The sequence below is a fragment of the Antrostomus carolinensis genome, unplaced genomic scaffold (genome assembly GCF_000700745.2).
Source record: "Antrostomus carolinensis isolate BGI_N321 unplaced genomic scaffold, ASM70074v2 scaffold13415, whole genome shotgun sequence".
NCBI lineage: Eukaryota > Metazoa > Chordata > Aves > Caprimulgiformes > Caprimulgidae > Antrostomus > Antrostomus carolinensis.
The window spans coordinates 1-17,709 of NW_010315775.1; the positions used below are offsets into that span (position 1 = coordinate 1).

The 17,709-nt window shown below is 38.8% G+C and overlaps 1 protein-coding gene across 1 annotated transcript; it reads left to right on the top strand.

The window, feature by feature from the left end:
* The first annotated feature begins 1,494 nt into the window (after positions 1–1,494).
* Positions 1,495–17,214, top strand: LOC104518330 (sodium/hydrogen exchanger 9B2). Its single transcript, XM_010168063.1, has 11 exons — positions 1,495–1,587; positions 3,177–3,360; positions 4,848–5,018; positions 7,763–7,905; positions 9,798–9,925; positions 10,810–10,985; positions 11,523–11,629; positions 12,741–12,890; positions 15,087–15,195; positions 15,386–15,522; positions 16,587–17,214. The coding sequence occupies exons 1-11, from the start codon at positions 1,495–1,497 to the stop codon at positions 16,824–16,826; spliced, it is 1,638 nt and encodes a 545-aa protein (XP_010166365.1). The 3' UTR covers positions 16,827–17,214.
* Positions 17,215–17,709: the final 495 nt, after the last annotated feature.

Below are 17,709 nucleotides of genomic sequence, written 5' to 3' on the forward strand. Positions count from 1 at the left end.
TGGAAAGCTTTGAGCCCACAACTATTTGGTTCACAAGTAGTAATTAAAAATACAGAAAAGTACTGGAATTTGAGCTAATTGACACTTTACATTTAAAAAAATGTAAGAAAGAAAGCAAAACTTTTACCTTGGGACACACTGAAAGTGTTTGCCTGTGGCTCTGTACTCTTCCTTTATGCCTTGGCCATGTCTCAAGCCAGTTTCATATCACAACAGCTCAAACAAAACCACCCAGGTGTCACAATAGCCCCTGTCTTTGTTCATGGCATCAATCGTTCCCAAATATTGAACATACCATTATAAACTGAAGGCTTGATAATTGTGAGAATCAGCTCTTTGACTTGTTTCCAGCAATTTAGCAAGAAAGGAATTTCTTGGCTCAAAAGTTCTGGCTTGAGTGATGTTTTATGTGGCCAGAGCAATATAAAAGACTTCAAGATTATGTTCTTAGCACTGATATGTTGTTGGTGGAGGATATATGCACACCTTTATTGTAACAGAGAACACCGCCAGCAAGCCTTGTCTTCAGATATGTGCATGCGACTTGCTGGCTCAGACTTGTGAAACTACAGTAAATAATTGCACAATACTTGCATGTCCTTGACATACAGGACAGTACACTGCCATATTTCTTGCTAGCATCAATGGGACAAGAAGTGGACCAGTTAAGACTGAGTAAATACAATGCTAATCACCCACAAACAACTTGGACCTTATTTCCCACTCTGAGAAGTATCTCCATGGGATATAAGCAGCAAAAAAGAGCCATGTTTTATCAGCCTCACCTAAATATAGAGTGTAAGTAAGTTGTGCATAGTCCTAATCTTTATTCAAATAGGCATCTGCTGTTTCTTAGATATTCAGCCAATGTGTTTGTGAATAGTGATGGCTAACAGAACCATGTTCTTGAAAATTCCCATAAAAACCAAGCTGGACCTGGTCCGGTTTAAGTTAGGGAAAAAGTGTTTCCTTGTGTGTATGGTTTAGAAACTGTAGTTGTTGTTCATAGCTTTATGAAATGGTCGCTTGCACTGCCATGCACACAGGCCCTGTGACACTTTCAGAACTAATAGTCCTGGTAAGTGGTGTTGACAACAAATTATCTTTATCTTATGCCAACAGGAGGCACAAATATATATTCATATATATATAAATATAAATATTAGTGGCATACTTTTAAGAAGAAAATAACAGGTAAACACAGATCACCATGATTGTAAAACTCAGATTTTTAGTGGTTGACTTTATAAGCTTAATACTGTTCTTCTGTTAGTTTCTATTTCTTGTTCTTATGTTAGTTTCTATCTCTTGTTCTTATGTAAAGCATACACAGGCATGCAAAAACTATTAAATTCCAAACTGGGCTATGAGTGTTTTTTCACATTATCTCTGGGGATGGAGACAACATCACTGAGAAGTATTCTGTCTGGAAAATAGTATTATTTGCTTCTCTCTAACTTTTCCATCTTTATTGCTTTCCTTAGGTTTGCAACAATGGTAAAGGAGGATATTGTAAATGACAATGAAGAATCTGAGCCAACAGTATGTGAGAGAAATGGCATGATTCCCATGCATGAGCAAAGTGAGGTAATTAATTAGGATCTCAAAGTACCACTTTAGTTATAGGGAACTCTTCATTTCCTTTTTCTTCCTATATCTCTTAAAATCCCTACATCTGAAGGGAATACAAAGAGAAATCTCCACAGTGGGAATTTCTTACAATTAACAAATGTTCAGTTTTTAAAAGTCTCTGGTATGTTGGAGTGCTGGAAACCAGTGGTTGCAATTTCAGCTTGAAGTGGAAAATGCATCAGTGTATGTTTTACAGTCAGCTGTGGAAGAGAATTATATGGACTTAAGATTGCTGCTTTGCTTTCAAATTGTGCCTGTCAGTCCACTTGCTGCATGTTGCTCACGCATGTCTTCTTATCTAATAAAAATAAAAACACCACAGTTTTAAATTTCTATATGCATATTTCCAGTGTCCTTGGAAACTTCTGTGGCTTTAAAAATGATCTGCAGTAAATGCAAGTAAGAATAAAATTCTTAACATAAAAGGTACTTTAGACTAAACATGTAGTATTGACTGTAAAGATAAGTACCACATGGCACATCTTTATACATGTGGGTAGCTGGTGATCACAGAATCACAGGGCAGATGAACAATTAATGCTGAAAGCTCAGAAGATATGTGTTCCAACTGTGACTCTGAGTAAGGGAGATATATATATATATATATATATGTATAGAGAGAGAGAGAGAAATATAAGATAAAAATAAAACTAAATGTGGAACTATTACTGGAGAAGGGCCAAACCACAGTATAGGCAAGAATTCCATGTCCATGCTATGACAATGAGCTGACATGAAGGTGAATAATCATAAGGGAAGGTAGATGATTAACTTGTCAAAAATAAAGATCCTAAAATGAAGTGACACACATATCCAAAAATGGTCAAAAAGTGCTTTGGCTATGAATATGGATAAGTAGATTAATCAGTATAAGAGATCAGCTTCAAGGAATCATTCTTCAAGGCAGTAACTCCCAGGGTAGTATTTCTTCATCTCTACCCTGACTTATCAGCTTCATCCTTCCAGCAATGGATCATGTGAGTAATGCTTGCACTGGCCAGCTGTTCTGTTGTCTTTGTCTAATCATAAGTTGGTTTTGTTATTTTGATTCAAGGCTTTCCAACAGAAGTTATTTAGGATTTATATTAAAGACACTGTCTCACTGGAGTGATGCTGATAGTTAACTGTAGTGTGAAATCCAGCCTGGAACCAGAACCTTATCAAATTGTAGAAAATATTAATAAATATTTAACTTGTATACAAGACAAGCTGAACCTATCCTGTTAATATTGTTTCTTCATCAAATATGCTGATATAGTTGCTGAACAGATGCTATGTGTATTGGGACACAAGTCCTGTCAGTTGCAGATAAAAAGACAAATGTCCCGCAGTCTCTCATATGCAGCTCTTGGTGCGAAAGCAAACACATAACCAAAAATCCCAAATATACTACAAAGCTGGACCATTCCTACAGCGATTTTGTCATTGATGTTGTCATCTGTAAACAGTGTGGATCTAGTGCACCACAGCTGATTTCAGGTCTTGTACACTACTTCCAATGTATGCAGTGCTAATTCTGAGAGATTCTCATTGCTTTCATTCAGGAGAGACCAACAGTAGATGCTAAACATACTGATGGAAATATTCAAACAGAAGAAACTGCTCTCTTGAACCACTGTGCTCAGCAACCTCTGGAACAGACAGCAGGGTCTTCAGTACCTGCAAGAACATGGAGGCAAATATTTACTTGTCCTCCTCAGGGTTTACTGGCCCAAACAGTGACAAATGGTATGTAAGAAAGACGGAGTTTAATTAAAATGAGAAACAACAAATGAAGTACTCGTTTCTCTGTAGGTGATTGTACCTGCCATTGTCCTTGAAAATAACAAAGGGAAATAGCCATGTTTTACATATCACTCTTTTGTTTCAATGTTTTAGCAGAAAGAAATAGGTGAAACAAAGATTTGAATGTATAGTTTTTGTTCCTCCATCCTCTCTTCTGTGTTTAATGTGGTTCATATATTTTTGCATTGCAAATTGTTTTCATCAGAAGAATGATCTTCTAATTCTTGTTTTGATAGTTCATTTTGGTGTGAGAGCATTATTATAAACACAGTGGTATTTTTGGCACACTGGATGGCTTTTTGTTGAATTAAAACAACAAATATGACACTTTGCGGTGGTACCTGTTTCTGTTCCTTAATACCTCAGGCTTGCAAAGCCAATAATCCTAACTACAAGGCAAACTGACTCATTCTGTTTAAGATTTGCCCTACACTGAAGGCTCACAGAAGAGAATGCCTGGCTAAAAAGTTATTTCAGACTTTTCCTAACAAAAGATACTTCCTGTGGCTTTGACTGCTTCCACGGCCTCTGTTCTCTCTCACTTGGGATTCATAGGCTTTTACGTTTTGAAATCTACTGGTCTTCCCTTTGCTCCCTGTCACCCTCAAAAGAAATTAAGTAAAATCCAATCTGAAAATGCAATACAGCTTCTTATGGTTATGAGAAAAGGGATTTATTGAACACATTTTATCCTCTACTTCAATCTTCTACTGTTATATCTATGCATGCCTGTTCTTGTTGGGTAACTGTAGGAACAGATTTGAGAACCTGGAAAGAGCATAATATTTTCACTTAACGTGCTCATAATATTTTTCAGGATTTTATTTTTTTCCATGTGTATTATCCTTCTGTGATTGCTGAACTAAGGGAAGTATCTGTACTATTTCAGGCTGTCCAGACACATGACCTTCTTCAAATTTCCACCCGCTCCCCCCGGGATAGCAGTGTATTACACAAGCACATCCAGCCAAAAATTATACTTAAATTCTTTGAAAAATTAGACTAGAGCTGCAGTCTTTAGCTCAAAGATATGAAGGGCAGTACAGCAGCAGGTTCGTACTGTGATTCTGAAGTAGCTGAAGGAAGATAAACAAATGCAAGATAAGTTAGTGAAAGGCTTTGCTTTAAGTTTGGGACCTGTTAAGTACTTTCCATAGTGGCCCAAGGCTCACTCAGTACTTTCCGGTCCCTAGTGATGTTCCTGTTACCATTTTCTAAAGTATCTTAGCATCTATAACATCAGAACATCAGTTTAGGGAGCATCAAAGATTAAACACACTGTTAGGATTCAACTGATTTTTAAGGTAAGTGATTTTATTTCTGGAAGTCATGGTACCTTTTTCATTAGCAGAAAAATAAATGTGATCTAATAGCAAACAAAACTGTCTCTGAGAGATGATTAAATATGAATATTTCTTGGTTTGTTCCAGTTGCAGTCGTGGTCCTGGTTTGGGCTGTGGTTTGGTCCATCACTGGGACTGAGTGTCTCCCAGGTGGAAATCTGTTTGGAATTCTGTTTCTTTATTTTTTTGCTGTCATTGGAGGTAAAATTTTTGGATTCATTAAAATACGAACGCTTCCCCCTCTCCCTGCTCTTCTGGGTAAGATATCCTTCCTTCTTTTCTTCCTGCATATTTGTGTGGTTTAAACTGTCAAGTAATATCTGCATGCTGTGTTTGCATTGGGAACAAACAAACTGCGTCATGCTCAAAATCTGTAGTTTTTCCCAGTGACTTTTATCTGTTCCTCTCTGAGAAGGTGCAAAATTCCCCAAACTGGCTCAAATGAAATTGTTACAAAGGTGCTCTTTTAATTAGTTTGGGGCCAGAGAACTGTATACCTACAGATTCTAAGGTTTATTGTCCTTCAGTCCCCTTTGTCACAGCTACTTAAAATTTGGGTTTAATATCACCAAGCAGGAGTCTTAATCTAGATGTCCTGTTACAGTAGAATAGTAAATTCATAAGGAAATTATTATTTCACATGCATCTCATACAATGAAAATGTTTTCCAAAGAAAACACTGCAGGAATTCCCTACTACTGGTAATCTAAAGCAATTTTTTTCTCTCCTTCCTCTATCTCAAGATAACTGAAACCTGAGAAAATAAATTCACCACAAGGAATAATTCTTCTGAAGAGAGTTATTTTGAATTAATCATAACATTGTTTTTCATATCAACATCTTATTTTTATATAAAAATGTAAAATAGAAATGGGAGGTGAAAGTGACGTTAATTCTGACATCATCAGAACCTTTTCAGACTTCTTTGCTAGAGGAGGTTTTAGTTAGATCAGTATAATATTGTGAAGTTGCTGTGATGTCAGGCTGAAAAATGAAGCTCCAGGTTCTTCTCACTAGCTGTATACCACTCCCTTAATATGCTTAGTGCATAAATGAGTAAAGCTGTTGACAGACAGTAAAACTTCACGGCAGAGTGTGCTGCAAGTGTCTGCCCGTATGCACGGATGTGATTTTTTAACCTGCATAGCTGTGTCTTGTTTGGCTGCCAGCTAGGTTAAACTAGCACACTCACTCAGTAGCACTGCTTACTGAAGGGCAAGAGAGCTTCATGTACGGCTCTGTCCAGGCAGCATGTGCCTTCTTGCCCTGCTTAGTTTCATGAGTGAGAAAAAAATTCAAATGAGAGGGAGGGAAGTTTTGCATATAGCTTGCATGCCTGCAATAACATGAATACAGAATGCAACACAGGGAGTCTGCCCTTTCCAAGTAAACAACCCCCTTAAAAAAAAAAGTTTCTGACCATTTGGATTCTGCTTTTTTATAATTACATCTGTTATCTAAAAATTATGAGTTAAGCATGAAACTGCTTGTCAGACAGGTAATACTGAACAACAGGAACCTAAGCACAACAGCACATATCAGTTGACTTGCTTAAGACAGAGTTCATTGTTCAGATCCCCCCATCATCTTTGAGGAAAAAGGGAGAAATCTATGACTCAGAAGAAGAGGTAGACAATGTCTTTGAGTATTCTTTTTTTTTTTTTTACTAAAAATACAAATCTTTTACATGCCTTTAATATACTTGTGCAGTTGAGTGTAATGTGGCTGGCTGAGCACTTTAAGCACCTTATAGTGAACCTCTGTCTCGGGGGAAAAAAAGGAGTGAAATCGCTACTGAAACAGTCACACAGTATATTTTAGGTATTCATTGCAGAGAGGTTTCTGTAGCAGGCAACACGCAGCACAACAGTGAGGATTTCCTTTAAGTGGGAGTTTTTTGTTTTGTTAAGTAGATTTCTAGATCAGGGTAGCTCAAGTGCCTTGGACTTCACACAAACATTGCAAAGAGCATGTGATCATTATGCTAGCCTGATATAATTGTCATGAGGTACTGCAGATTAATTATGCCACTGTTTGTTTTTTTTCTGGGAGGCAGTGGGAAGAACAATGTCCAAAATTTTAGTGTGTTCTAGGACAAATCGAGTCCATAGCCAAGGCTCACACCAAGCTGGGACCCACCTGAGCACAGTGTTTGCTTTTTGTCTTTCTTGGTTTCCTATTCTTAAGATGGCTAATATAAAATTATGCCACAAAAATGTATCTCTGAATCATCAGGACCCACAATGAATCTCTGCAGATCTATGTTTAAAATCAGTGTTTCCTGTACTTTTCTGTATCCTTCCAGAACTACAGTTCTGATAGCTTTGCAGGAAGTCTCTGATTAGGCAGTTTTGCTCATATTTGCAAAAGGTTGGATCTTGCTAGTAGCTCAAACAGAGGATAAGATCAAGTTCCTGATTTCCCCCCACACACTTTTTTCCCCTCTTTGCATAAGTATCATATTGCCAGAGCATTTTAAAATGTCGTAAGTTAGTCCATGATTTGCTGTTTTACATTTCCCAGTGAACTCAGCATTATGGTCCCTGTGATACCTGCATTTCTTACACCTAAGAGGATTTTTAACAATTTTCAACTTCTGAGACAAATATGCAATATTAGACAATGTTCCTCTTTTCACGTTAAGCTAACAAGAAAAATACCTTTAAGGATGCAGAGGTGTCTTTGCTTATGATTAAGTACAACCTTCACTTGGTGAACAAAGCTAAATTCTGTTGACTTGCACTAAAGCTTTGTGTCCACTGTGGATTTGTTTATTGGTGACCTGACGTGTTCTTAGGCCACTCTCATTGCTTTAAACGTGTCTCTCTCTTTCCATGCCTCAGCCTCCATTGTTAAAACTTGGCTAATAATTCAAAACATGAATTGTTTCTTTGTCTCTCATAAATACATAATATAATGTCTATTTTTAAGAATGCTGTGCAAGCTTTTCTCATGCAATAAAAACAAGTAATTTGACAGGAGCTCACTTGCTTTCTTTTAAGGGATGCTACTTGCCGGTTTCCTAATCCGAAATACACCGTTCATCAGTGACATCGTCCAGATAAACCTACGGTGGTCTGCAGCACTGAGGAATATTGCTCTTTCAATTATCTTGACTCGAGCAGGACTTGGCCTGGATCCAAAGGTATGGCACCAGCCACTTGTGTGAGGCAAAGTATACAATAGCCTCAAAAAAAAAGGAATACTTGGTTCTGTTAAAAATACTGAATTGTTCAGTCTTACAGGATCTGCAAATGAGAGCATTACATAAAGCATAGTTTCTATTGTATAGTCAGATATATGTTAATATTGCCAGCTAGATTTGTAGAGTAGGTAAGCAATCCAAAAAATACCTGAGGAAAACTGATTTTATGACTATTTTTCCTCTTGCCTTAAAAAAATTTATTGAATTTTGTGAGCAGAACATCTTGAGGACATGTGCTCCATCATGGTCTGTAAGGGAAATTTACGCTCCCTGACAGAACCCCCTGTCAGTTTACACTGACAGACTAAAACAAGTAATGGAAGGGATCCTCAGGCCTTGAAAGACAATGTTGCTTCTATTGACACAAATAAAAAAACCCCATCAACCAAAAAATCCAAACCTGTGTGTCTTTTTTTACTTTTTTCTTTTCTTTTTTTTTTTTTTAAAATCACTGCCCTTTTAATGTAAATATATTAATTGCAAAGATGAGTCCTGCTGCACTATGGAAACAATGCTTCACATCACAATAAAGCTCATAATGCTCCTGTGAACAAAAAAATAGTATTTCTCCAGATACTATGAAATGTGATGTTCCATAAATTAAGACAAGGTTTTGCTTGATCAAAATCAGCTGGCTGAAATAAAGCTGTACTGTATTGGCCCCTATCTATTTAAGTTTAAGGTATTGCTTACAGTTTATATAAAAATTAAGCATAGCTAGTTCAGAATGACTCACTGATTTTTCTTAACCAAGATGAAAACTAGGGAGTTGCCAGTGGTTCCGATATTTAGGAAAATAGGGTTTTGTCATTCTTGAAAAATTCCTGATTTCCCAGATCGCTATCATCTATTTTTCCAAGACATCGAAGCTTGTGTGAACATGGACTGTGTATTGTTACACATGGCTTAGATGCCCAGTTCTGTGAGGTTGTTTTTCTTTCTATTCCCTCACAACATTTTTTTGCCAAAAGAACTTAATCTTTGACTCATTTTTATCCCATGTGGTAACAGAAACTGTCATTTGGACTCTGTACGTAGCAATGCTTTGATGCAGTGACCATTATTCCTCACGTAATTGAAGCTGTGAAGACAAGGATGTGATTTTCAGCCCTAATTATGCTGGGATAAACTGTGCTGGTTAAAAGTGCATCTCATTGATTTTATTTTTTTTCCCATGTCAAAATTAGGGACTTGTCCCAGCAGAATCACGTTTGTGACTAACTAAAGGCAGCTGTTACAAGTAAATACTCTGTTTTAGAGAAATTTTTGAATAGAAGTTGCTGAGCCAAATGGAACTTAATCTGGTCTGGATATCAAGTGAGAGACAGCTGAAAGAGATGCTTGGCTCCTTGTGCCAACTTTATGTAGTTCTACAACTTTTCATGATTTGTTCATGGATTTGGGGATAATTTTTGGGGGGTGTTCATGCAAATTGTGAGATTATAGCAAAATGTTTTGTGGATGGAGCAAATAGCCTCAAGTAGCTGTCGGTAAATCAGCTACATTGAGGGTGCACTTTTCAAATTGATCCCAGCTAGTCTAGCTTCTCACATTTAGTTTGCACAAGAAGACAAATAGACTTCTCTGCCACTCCTTCCTGTGACATGCAGGAACCTTGTTGAACCTAGATTCAGGGAGTTTCACTGAATTTTATACCCAAATCCAGTTGTGCTCGAGCTTATCTCTGGCTTAGGCCATGTAAAGCTGTCACATCCTGTACTTCAGGTCACAGGGGATTCTTTTAATACACCATATCAGATTGTAAATGTATTTCCTCTCTATAAAGCCAAGGGATGCTCATACCGATGTCTGAATATGTTTGTATATTGCAGGCTCTCAAGAAGCTCAAAGCCGTCTGTCTACGGCTTTCTTTTGGACCATGCCTCTCAGAAACGTGCACAGCTGCTGTTCTTGCCTACTTGTTCATGCATTTGCCATGGCAGTGGGGATTTATATTAGGGTAACGTACTCTCTCTTCTCCTGTATGACAAAGGTGCCTGTTTTCATGCTACAATTAAAGGATCCAAGTGCAGTTGGTTCTCTGTGCCAAGCAGAGACCTCAGTTTAACGTCAGTTAGGAAGCTGTGGTTGGTTGCTTACCATTCATTTCTGGCTTTGTGTCTAATTTAAAGGTCGCATTTCCAGGCTGTGGAGGAGTACTTGCATCATTGCTCTTCTGTGTTTGTGATCTGGGCACTTGAAGAAGGAACAAGGATGGTGCAATCCCTGAGCCTTTAACCACAGCACAGGGGGCTTTTGGGGACAGAAAATTATACCACAGTTTGGAGAATCTTCATGCTGGAATTCAGAATTTCCCTGTAGAGAGATGCACATAGGACAGTCTTCCTGTCACAAGTCAAGGATAAGGATATGGCATGTTATATTCTGGAGTAATATCCTTGAAGAGGAAAACTTTTCCATCTAGTTCTACCTAAACTGGTGGGCTTGGTCCAGACCCATATACTGGAGCAAGATGGATTAACTTCTCCTCTGCCATACGCTGATTTTTATGAGAAGGAACTAGGCTACTGAGTCATAAGCATGACTAGACTTAAATGGAACCATCGAGGCATATATCAAGGAACACAACTGGCCTGCAGTGTAGAGTCAAGTCATAGTCTGTGGAGCCCTTTACTTTTAACACTACTGAGTGGGGCAGGAAGTAAAAGCTGATTTCAAATTTGCATATAAATATTCCTGCTTGTAATTAGCAGGGAAAGGTAAGGAAAATACGTTATGTAAAGGTCTGTTTATCTATACTTTAAAAGAATTGGGGTCAGAATGTTTTGAAGATTTTTAGCTCAATGCTTTCTTTTAAGAGAGGATGAACCTGTGTGTTTTCAGTTTTGTTCTAGGTGCAGTCTCCCCTGCTGTGGTGGTTCCTTCAATGCTGATTTTACAAGCTGGGGGATATGGGGTGGAGAAAGGTGTCCCAACTTTACTAATGGCAGCTGGCAGCATTGATGACATTCTGGCTATCACAGGCTTCAACACTTGTCTTGGGATGGCTTTCTCTTCCGGTATGCTGGTTAATCTGTATGTGGTGAAATCCAGAACAGACAGTGATATTTTGAAGAATGTGTGCTCTGTTATGACTGACTGGTTTGTAACTTAATGACATGTCCTTATAAAGTTCATGTATGGACTTGAATATTGAGGGAAATTACCCATGATTAAAAGTCTAACATCATATGCTCTGACTTGTGGGTCACAACAACTTGCAGAGAACATTTTTCCCTGTCTGCCCCCTTAGCTGCCAAGTCTGGTCCCAGCATGCTCAACATAAGTGCTTTCAAATTTCCCTGGGTTTGGCAATGTTCTTGCAGTGGCTCTTTGTCTGGCTTCTCTGGCACGCTTTCTTGGCATGAGCTTTCAGAGAGAGAAAGTTGCACTATCCAGTTCTTTGAGGCCCATAGGTTCCCTCCTGAACCCCTTTTCCCCCCCAAGTAATTTAAAGCAGACACTGTCCTGGAATCACTCTTGTAGGTCTTCAGTGTGGTTCGTGTGTGAAGGGTCTGTGTATGACGTACTGAAACCACTTTTCTTTTGCCAAATAGGTTCAACTCTGTACAATGTGCTCCGTGGAGTGCTGGAGGTTGCTGTTGGCATAGCAGCTGGGGGGATTCTGGGAATGTTTGTTCGATATTTCCCAAGCCGCGATCAGGTAAAAACCCAGTAAAAAAATTTCTTATAAAACAGATTCTTTGCTAAGGGACGATGTTCTGCACTTACAAGCTTTATGTGAAGCTGTTTTTGGGAAAGCTGTGTACAGCACTAACAGCTTCCAGGTTGCAAAGCCTATCAAGTGAGGATGTGTTTTATAGGTGATTACTTGTTTACTGCAATAATAACAATGTATGATCTTACAGTCCTTTCTGATGCAGAGTTTGGAACCCAGTTCACCATCCTGCTATCATTGAAGGTGGTGGAAATGTCCATGCGTAAAGGAGAAAGGGTCTGATTCCCATTTCAGACAGTAAAATAATAAATTAAATTGATGTGCAACACACTTCTATAAGGTGTTTTCAGTAGGTCTAAGATTATAAACAAGTAAAGTGGACAGACTGTAGGCTTTAAGTGATTTGGTATATCATTAGCATTAATGAGGATGTGTTACTTTCAATAAAAATTAAGCTTATACAAAGTGGTAGATGAATTTACTATCCAGGGGTAATTAAGTGAGCAGAAAATTTTGGAAGAAAGTAGGTATGTTCTGGACTACGGAAGTCAATTTGCAAAGCATCTATTGCCCTCAGTGGGACCAAATTTTGGTACTATTAAATAACATAAGACATGATGCAGGAGCTAAAGAGATAAATAGAAATGGGGAACAATGGCAGAGGTATAACTGACTGCAGTAAAACTGGATCAAATAAAACTAGTCTGTCCTTAAAAACATCTAGTGGCAAGGATTTCACCTCTCCTTGGATAAACTGTTCTAGTACTTGACTGCACAGGGAGAAAATCCTGTTATCAGAGAGTTGAAGCAGGGCTCTTAGAATAGCGCATCGTGTTCCTTGTAATACAAAAAGCCTACTGTCAGTAAGATTTTGGATGGGCAGAGGAAAGAAAATATTAAATTTCTTAGGAATTAATGTCCAAAAAAACCCCTTAACTAAGCAGTTCAAGTCTCACTTGAAAGCTTTGATTCTTTCACAATGGTTAATGGCAATTTTTATCTTCAAATCATTATTTTCAAAATTAACAGAATAACCTTTTTCCTCCATTTTTAAAAGAAATTTACTTTTTTTGTTTGTCTCCTTCCTCGGCTGCAGGAATCTCTGGCGTGGAAGAGATCATATTTTGTACTTGGGCTGTCCATGTTTGCTGTTTTTGGCAGCATCTACTTTGGCTTCCCTGGATCAGGAGGACTCTGCACATTAGTCTTAGCTTTTGTGGCAGGTGTGGGATGGTCTGATGAAAAGGTGAGTGTTTACATAAAGAAGCATACCGTACCAAAACTCCCCTGAATGTACAGCCTGACAGGAGTTTGAATTTCTGTCAGGAGTAATAATTATGCATTTACGAAGTTTTAGGGGGTGTACAGATTAAAAATAAACACTCTGTGTTTATTTTAGAAAATTTTAACATTAAGCCTAACAGAAAATTACCATGTATGTGAATATCTATCGATACAGAGCCTGACATACTGACAGTGAAATGCTCACAAGCTTTTCTTAGACATCTTATGCCACATAAAGGAGATTTAGCTGCCGAGGCACTTCACTAGGAATCCAAAGCTTTGTGTCTCAGCTCTGTGAGTGTCTGTGACCTTACACAGTCACTTTATGGTAAGATTTACAAACAAGTGTCAAAAATACAGTTGTGTATGCAACCTGAATACCCTGAGGTTTTGTTTCCTGTGGTTTTGGGGGGTGAAATGGAAAACAGCAATTAACCAACCTCTCTCACCTTTCCCAAATCCTAGTGTGTTCTGGATAAATCAGAGGGCAGGGTGCCCACAATAAATGGTGGTATAAGGCCACACAAAAACCATATAGAAGACTGCTTTTTAGTCACTTTCTCTTAGCTGCTAAGCCTGCTTTCTCTTACTGTTGCTGCCCCGCTGCATTTCTGTACCTTGGATGTCTCACTGCCTCTTTTGCTTGATTCCATCTACACTTGATGTTTTGAGGGCATCTTTCCCTCTGCAGCTGTAGCCTTGTGACATGCAGTAGAAGGGGAAAAGAGAAAGGAAACGAGACAGATATAGGAGAGTCCACATTATTATCCCCATCTAGACCCTGACTTCAGTAAGATCTCAAGGTTTGTTAAAACAACAAAAAAGAAACTATTGTTTCTATTTAAAGTATTACATTGTTGTCCAATTTTAAAAGAAGAGAAAATCATCTTGGGATTTAACTACTTAAGGGCATTACAACTGATGAAGCTCTCTATTGAAAAGCTTTTAAACCATTTCAGAAGGAAGGATATTAAAAGAGTATATGCAGTCTATAAATGTTTAGTTTAAATTATTTCAATCAGTGAATGAAGCTTCTTCACCTTAGGGATGTTGATTTTAAATGCTTTAGCTCTTTTTTTATCAGATACAGTCAGAGATGTCTGCATACTGTATACTTAATATATTACCAAGATTAAAAAAAACTGCTGAGCTTCTCAAAGGCCACTGTCTCCTACTATCCCTGGTGGAAGTCACTTGGCAAATATTGTCCACAGAGAACAAGGAACATTGTACCTATTGCTGGAACAGTTAAATGGGCAGTAAACAGACTGAAATAATGCTAATATCTGTAAAGAGGATGATTTTTTTTTTTTTTTTGCCAAAAAAGAAAAGAGTGACATAGCAAGGAGAAATGAGGCAAATAAAGAAAAATGTTTAGAAGACATGTCTAGGCCCTGGATCGATTATTAAGTGACAGAGCACTGCATTTGTATTTTCTACACACTCTAGCCTAAAGGTTTATTTGCTATTGTAGAACCCACTTAATTAAAAAAGAAGTGCTATTAGATATGCTGTGCACACCTTTTCACTTAAGTGGAAGATGCCTCTTTATCCTGGCAGCAGTTGTTTTAGGAAAATTGCTAGGTGTAAAGTTCAAACACAAGGAGAAAAGATGGCTTTGCCTTTATACAGTACATTGCACTGGGAAGTTCAATACTTCTTACTAGTGTGGGATGTCAGACTTGCTCAGTCTAGTTTTGCTCCTGTTCACATGGAGACAGGCCTCAGAGTGCACCACAAGTGGAGTTAGGTCCTGACTGACACTTCTGAGGGTCTGACTCTGCTCAGATACAAATGGAAGAACACGTTTAAGCAGGCGGTTCCCAAAGGCTCAGAAACTTCATGGCAAAGCTGAAAATCAACTATGCTTTATTTTCTTCCTCTTGTCTGCAAACCACTCTGTTTCTGTTCAAATATCAGTGATTTTTATTTCTCTTCCTGAGATGGCAAGCATTTATTTACTAGCAGAGCTAGATACACTTTGACCTTTGAAAGGTGCGCAACTAGTTTTGAATCTTTTAATACTAGGTCAAAGAAGGAGCAGCAGTTCTGGACAATCTTTATGATACATTTTCACTTTGTCCTTTGAGTAATTAAATGTTGTGTCTACTTGCCCATATTTTTGTGCATTTACAGATTATTTTTGTTTTAATTGCAGAGGGAAGTAGAAAAAATTATTGCAGTTGCATGGAATATCTTTCAACCTTTTCTTTTTGGTTTAATTGGAGTGGAAGTATCTGTTATGTCTCTTAGGCCTGAAACTGTTGGTAAGATCATTCACTAATTATCCAGCTTTCATTACTGGCTTCCAAAGAATCCCTAAAAAGAAATCTAAAGCAAAGCAGACTACGGCTGACCCCAAAAACCAACCCCACTCTAAAGCTACAGTTTTAGAAGGCTTATTCTCCTCAGACACCTATGCACAAAAGTACTGAGAAGCGTTTGTCTCTGTTGCAGGGCTCTGTGTTGCTACATTAGGCATTGCCCTAGTTGTGCGAATCACAGCAACATTCCTGATGGTGTGTTTTGCTGGGTTTAATTTCAAGGAGAAAGTATTTGTCTCATTGGCATGGATTCCCAAAGCCACTGTCCAGGTAAACAGTCCAACATCACTTTCATTCCAGGCTAAATCTAATGTCCTTAGCATAGCTCCTCCCAACTAGCACAGCAGTAAACAGGGAGAAGATCAGGCTCAGTAACAGCGGAGTGTAGTATGGGCATGGTGGTGGTGATGGGTTGACGGTTGGACTTGATGATCTTGGAGGTCTTTTCCAACCTTTATGATTCTATGATATGGAGAGTTCATATTATAAACCACCCTAAGTCTGCTCAAAAAGTGCATGAAGAGCCTTCTATGTGAAGGTGTTTTGCTTGCATCCTGGGTTGCACTCTTAATAATGACAGCAAATTGTACATATATCATAGGAAGTTTAACTATTTCTCAGCTATTGCAGATTATTGTGCCTTTTTGTATGGGTTCTGAGAACTCTCAAAACAAAGGTAAAAGTATTTCCCTCTCACACACTAAGTGTCTGCAGGGACAGTCACACCAGAGGCTCAGGATGGGTTTTCAGTTTGTGGTCATTTTGGTAAGGGGTAGTCTGACAGCTGTATTGCTAAAGAAGCCTTGGGCTGGCCGCATTCCCGCTCCTTTATTTCAATGATCATTAAGTCATTTAGACTTCACCTTGACAGCATAATTGCTTGCAAACAAAAATTAATAATCAGAACAGGGAAGGATTATTGCAACATTTGTGAACTAAATTTTCAGAAGCTGCTGCTAGTTGACTGCTGTGGGGATGCATTCTCGAAGTGTGGCACCTTAACAGCTGCACTAGGCAGTGTACTGGCCCATTTCATTGATCACACATCCTCCAGAAATATGGATAAGGTGGCAGCTAAGCAATGTTCTTCTCAAGAGGGAACCACGCAGATAAACTCATTAGCTTAGGAAATCTGAAGTGTAGCCAAATGAAATTTGTTCTTCTAGGCATAATATAACATTTACTTTTCTATGTATTGTCTAGAAACAAATGGGTTGAATGTACTGAAAATGTTGAATTTATGTTAAAGGTTGACTGATAATTAGTCCCTTTTTTTCCCTCTTTCAGTGCTAAAGGTTACTTCCTCCATCTCAGCAATGTTTTCTTTCCTGCAGGCTGCAATAGGTTCCCTTGCCCTGGATACAGCAAGAAGTCATCAAGATGAGCAACTGGAGAAGTATGGAATGGATGTACTGACAGTAGCTTTCTTGGCTATCTTGATCACTGCTCCCATCGGAGCCCTAGTTATTGGCTTGGCAGGGCCCAGGCTTTTGCAGAAGGCTCAGACAAAGAGCAAGGAGGATGAAGAAGGTGCTGAGGTTGGAGAAGAGGCAGAGGCCTGTGAACCTTCGTAAGACAGACATCTACAGGAATATGGTCCTTCAGGCCTTACGCTTCTGTTGAGTAAATACAGCATGTTTGTAATCTTTCTGGAGGAAACCAAAACAAGTATCAGTTATGCCTGCTATTTTAAAAGTAGTCCTGGTGGAGTTTTGTAAAATATTTGTGTTGATGGTGCCTTAAAAGATGAAAGAGGTGAAGATAACAGTGAATAGGCTGACCAGGCAGTGAGTCACTGAGAAGTTTGCAGTCAACAGTTACTTGAAATGTGTGGGTGTGAGGCCAGGGAGAGGATCGGAATTGTTCGGGCATCGAATAGAGTCATAAGGTGGAATATAAACAGAAGAAAATGGAGACTATATGTGAATAACTTCTTGATGGTTGGAACTGGGCCATGAGATGACAAGTTCAACAGCTCAGAGAATGCAGCTTCTGAATAAGAGACTGCTGATGCAGTGAACAAGTCCTGCCACGGGTTGGTGATTGCCTCTCCTTCCTCGTTTGGGTTCCAAAACTTTTCCTACTGCTGTTTTTCCTCACAGCTCATGCACTCCTTTGTGCCTTCAAGAAACTGTCAGCTCTGGTCGTAGCAAGAAACAGCAAGTGGTACTTATGTGCTGAAAGACAGACAGTTCATGTACTATGGTGATACAGTATGGTTGCTTATGCTGTTAGAAAAAAGGACTGAGCTTGAAAATGGGACGAGGGTTGTGGCGAGGCTATAAGGAAGGGAGAGGGTTGTATGGGATTAGGATGGCTGCTTCTTCACCTCTGTACCTCAGCATTCGTACGTGATGTCAAGGGAGGGAAAGCCAGCTTTTTGGTCACTGATTGTGGCTATGTTCTGGTGCTGGCCACTGTAGGAACAGAGGGGAGAGCTCTCCTCAGGTGGAGTTT

What these genes read in the sequence shown, in the direction of transcription:
- LOC104518330 (XM_010168063.1), top strand. Translation starts at nt 1,495, where the DNA reads ATGGTAAAGGAGGATATTGTAAATGACAATGAAGAATCTGAGCCAACA. An exon ending in CAGTGGGGATTTATATTAGG is followed by an intron (nt 9,926 to 10,809) that starts GTAACGTACTCT and finishes GTGTGTTTTCAG; the next exon opens with TTTTGTTCTAGGTGCAGTCT. An exon ending in ATTTCCCAAGCCGCGATCAG is followed by an intron (nt 11,630 to 12,740) that starts GTAAAAACCCAG and finishes CCTCGGCTGCAG; the next exon opens with GAATCTCTGGCGTGGAAGAG.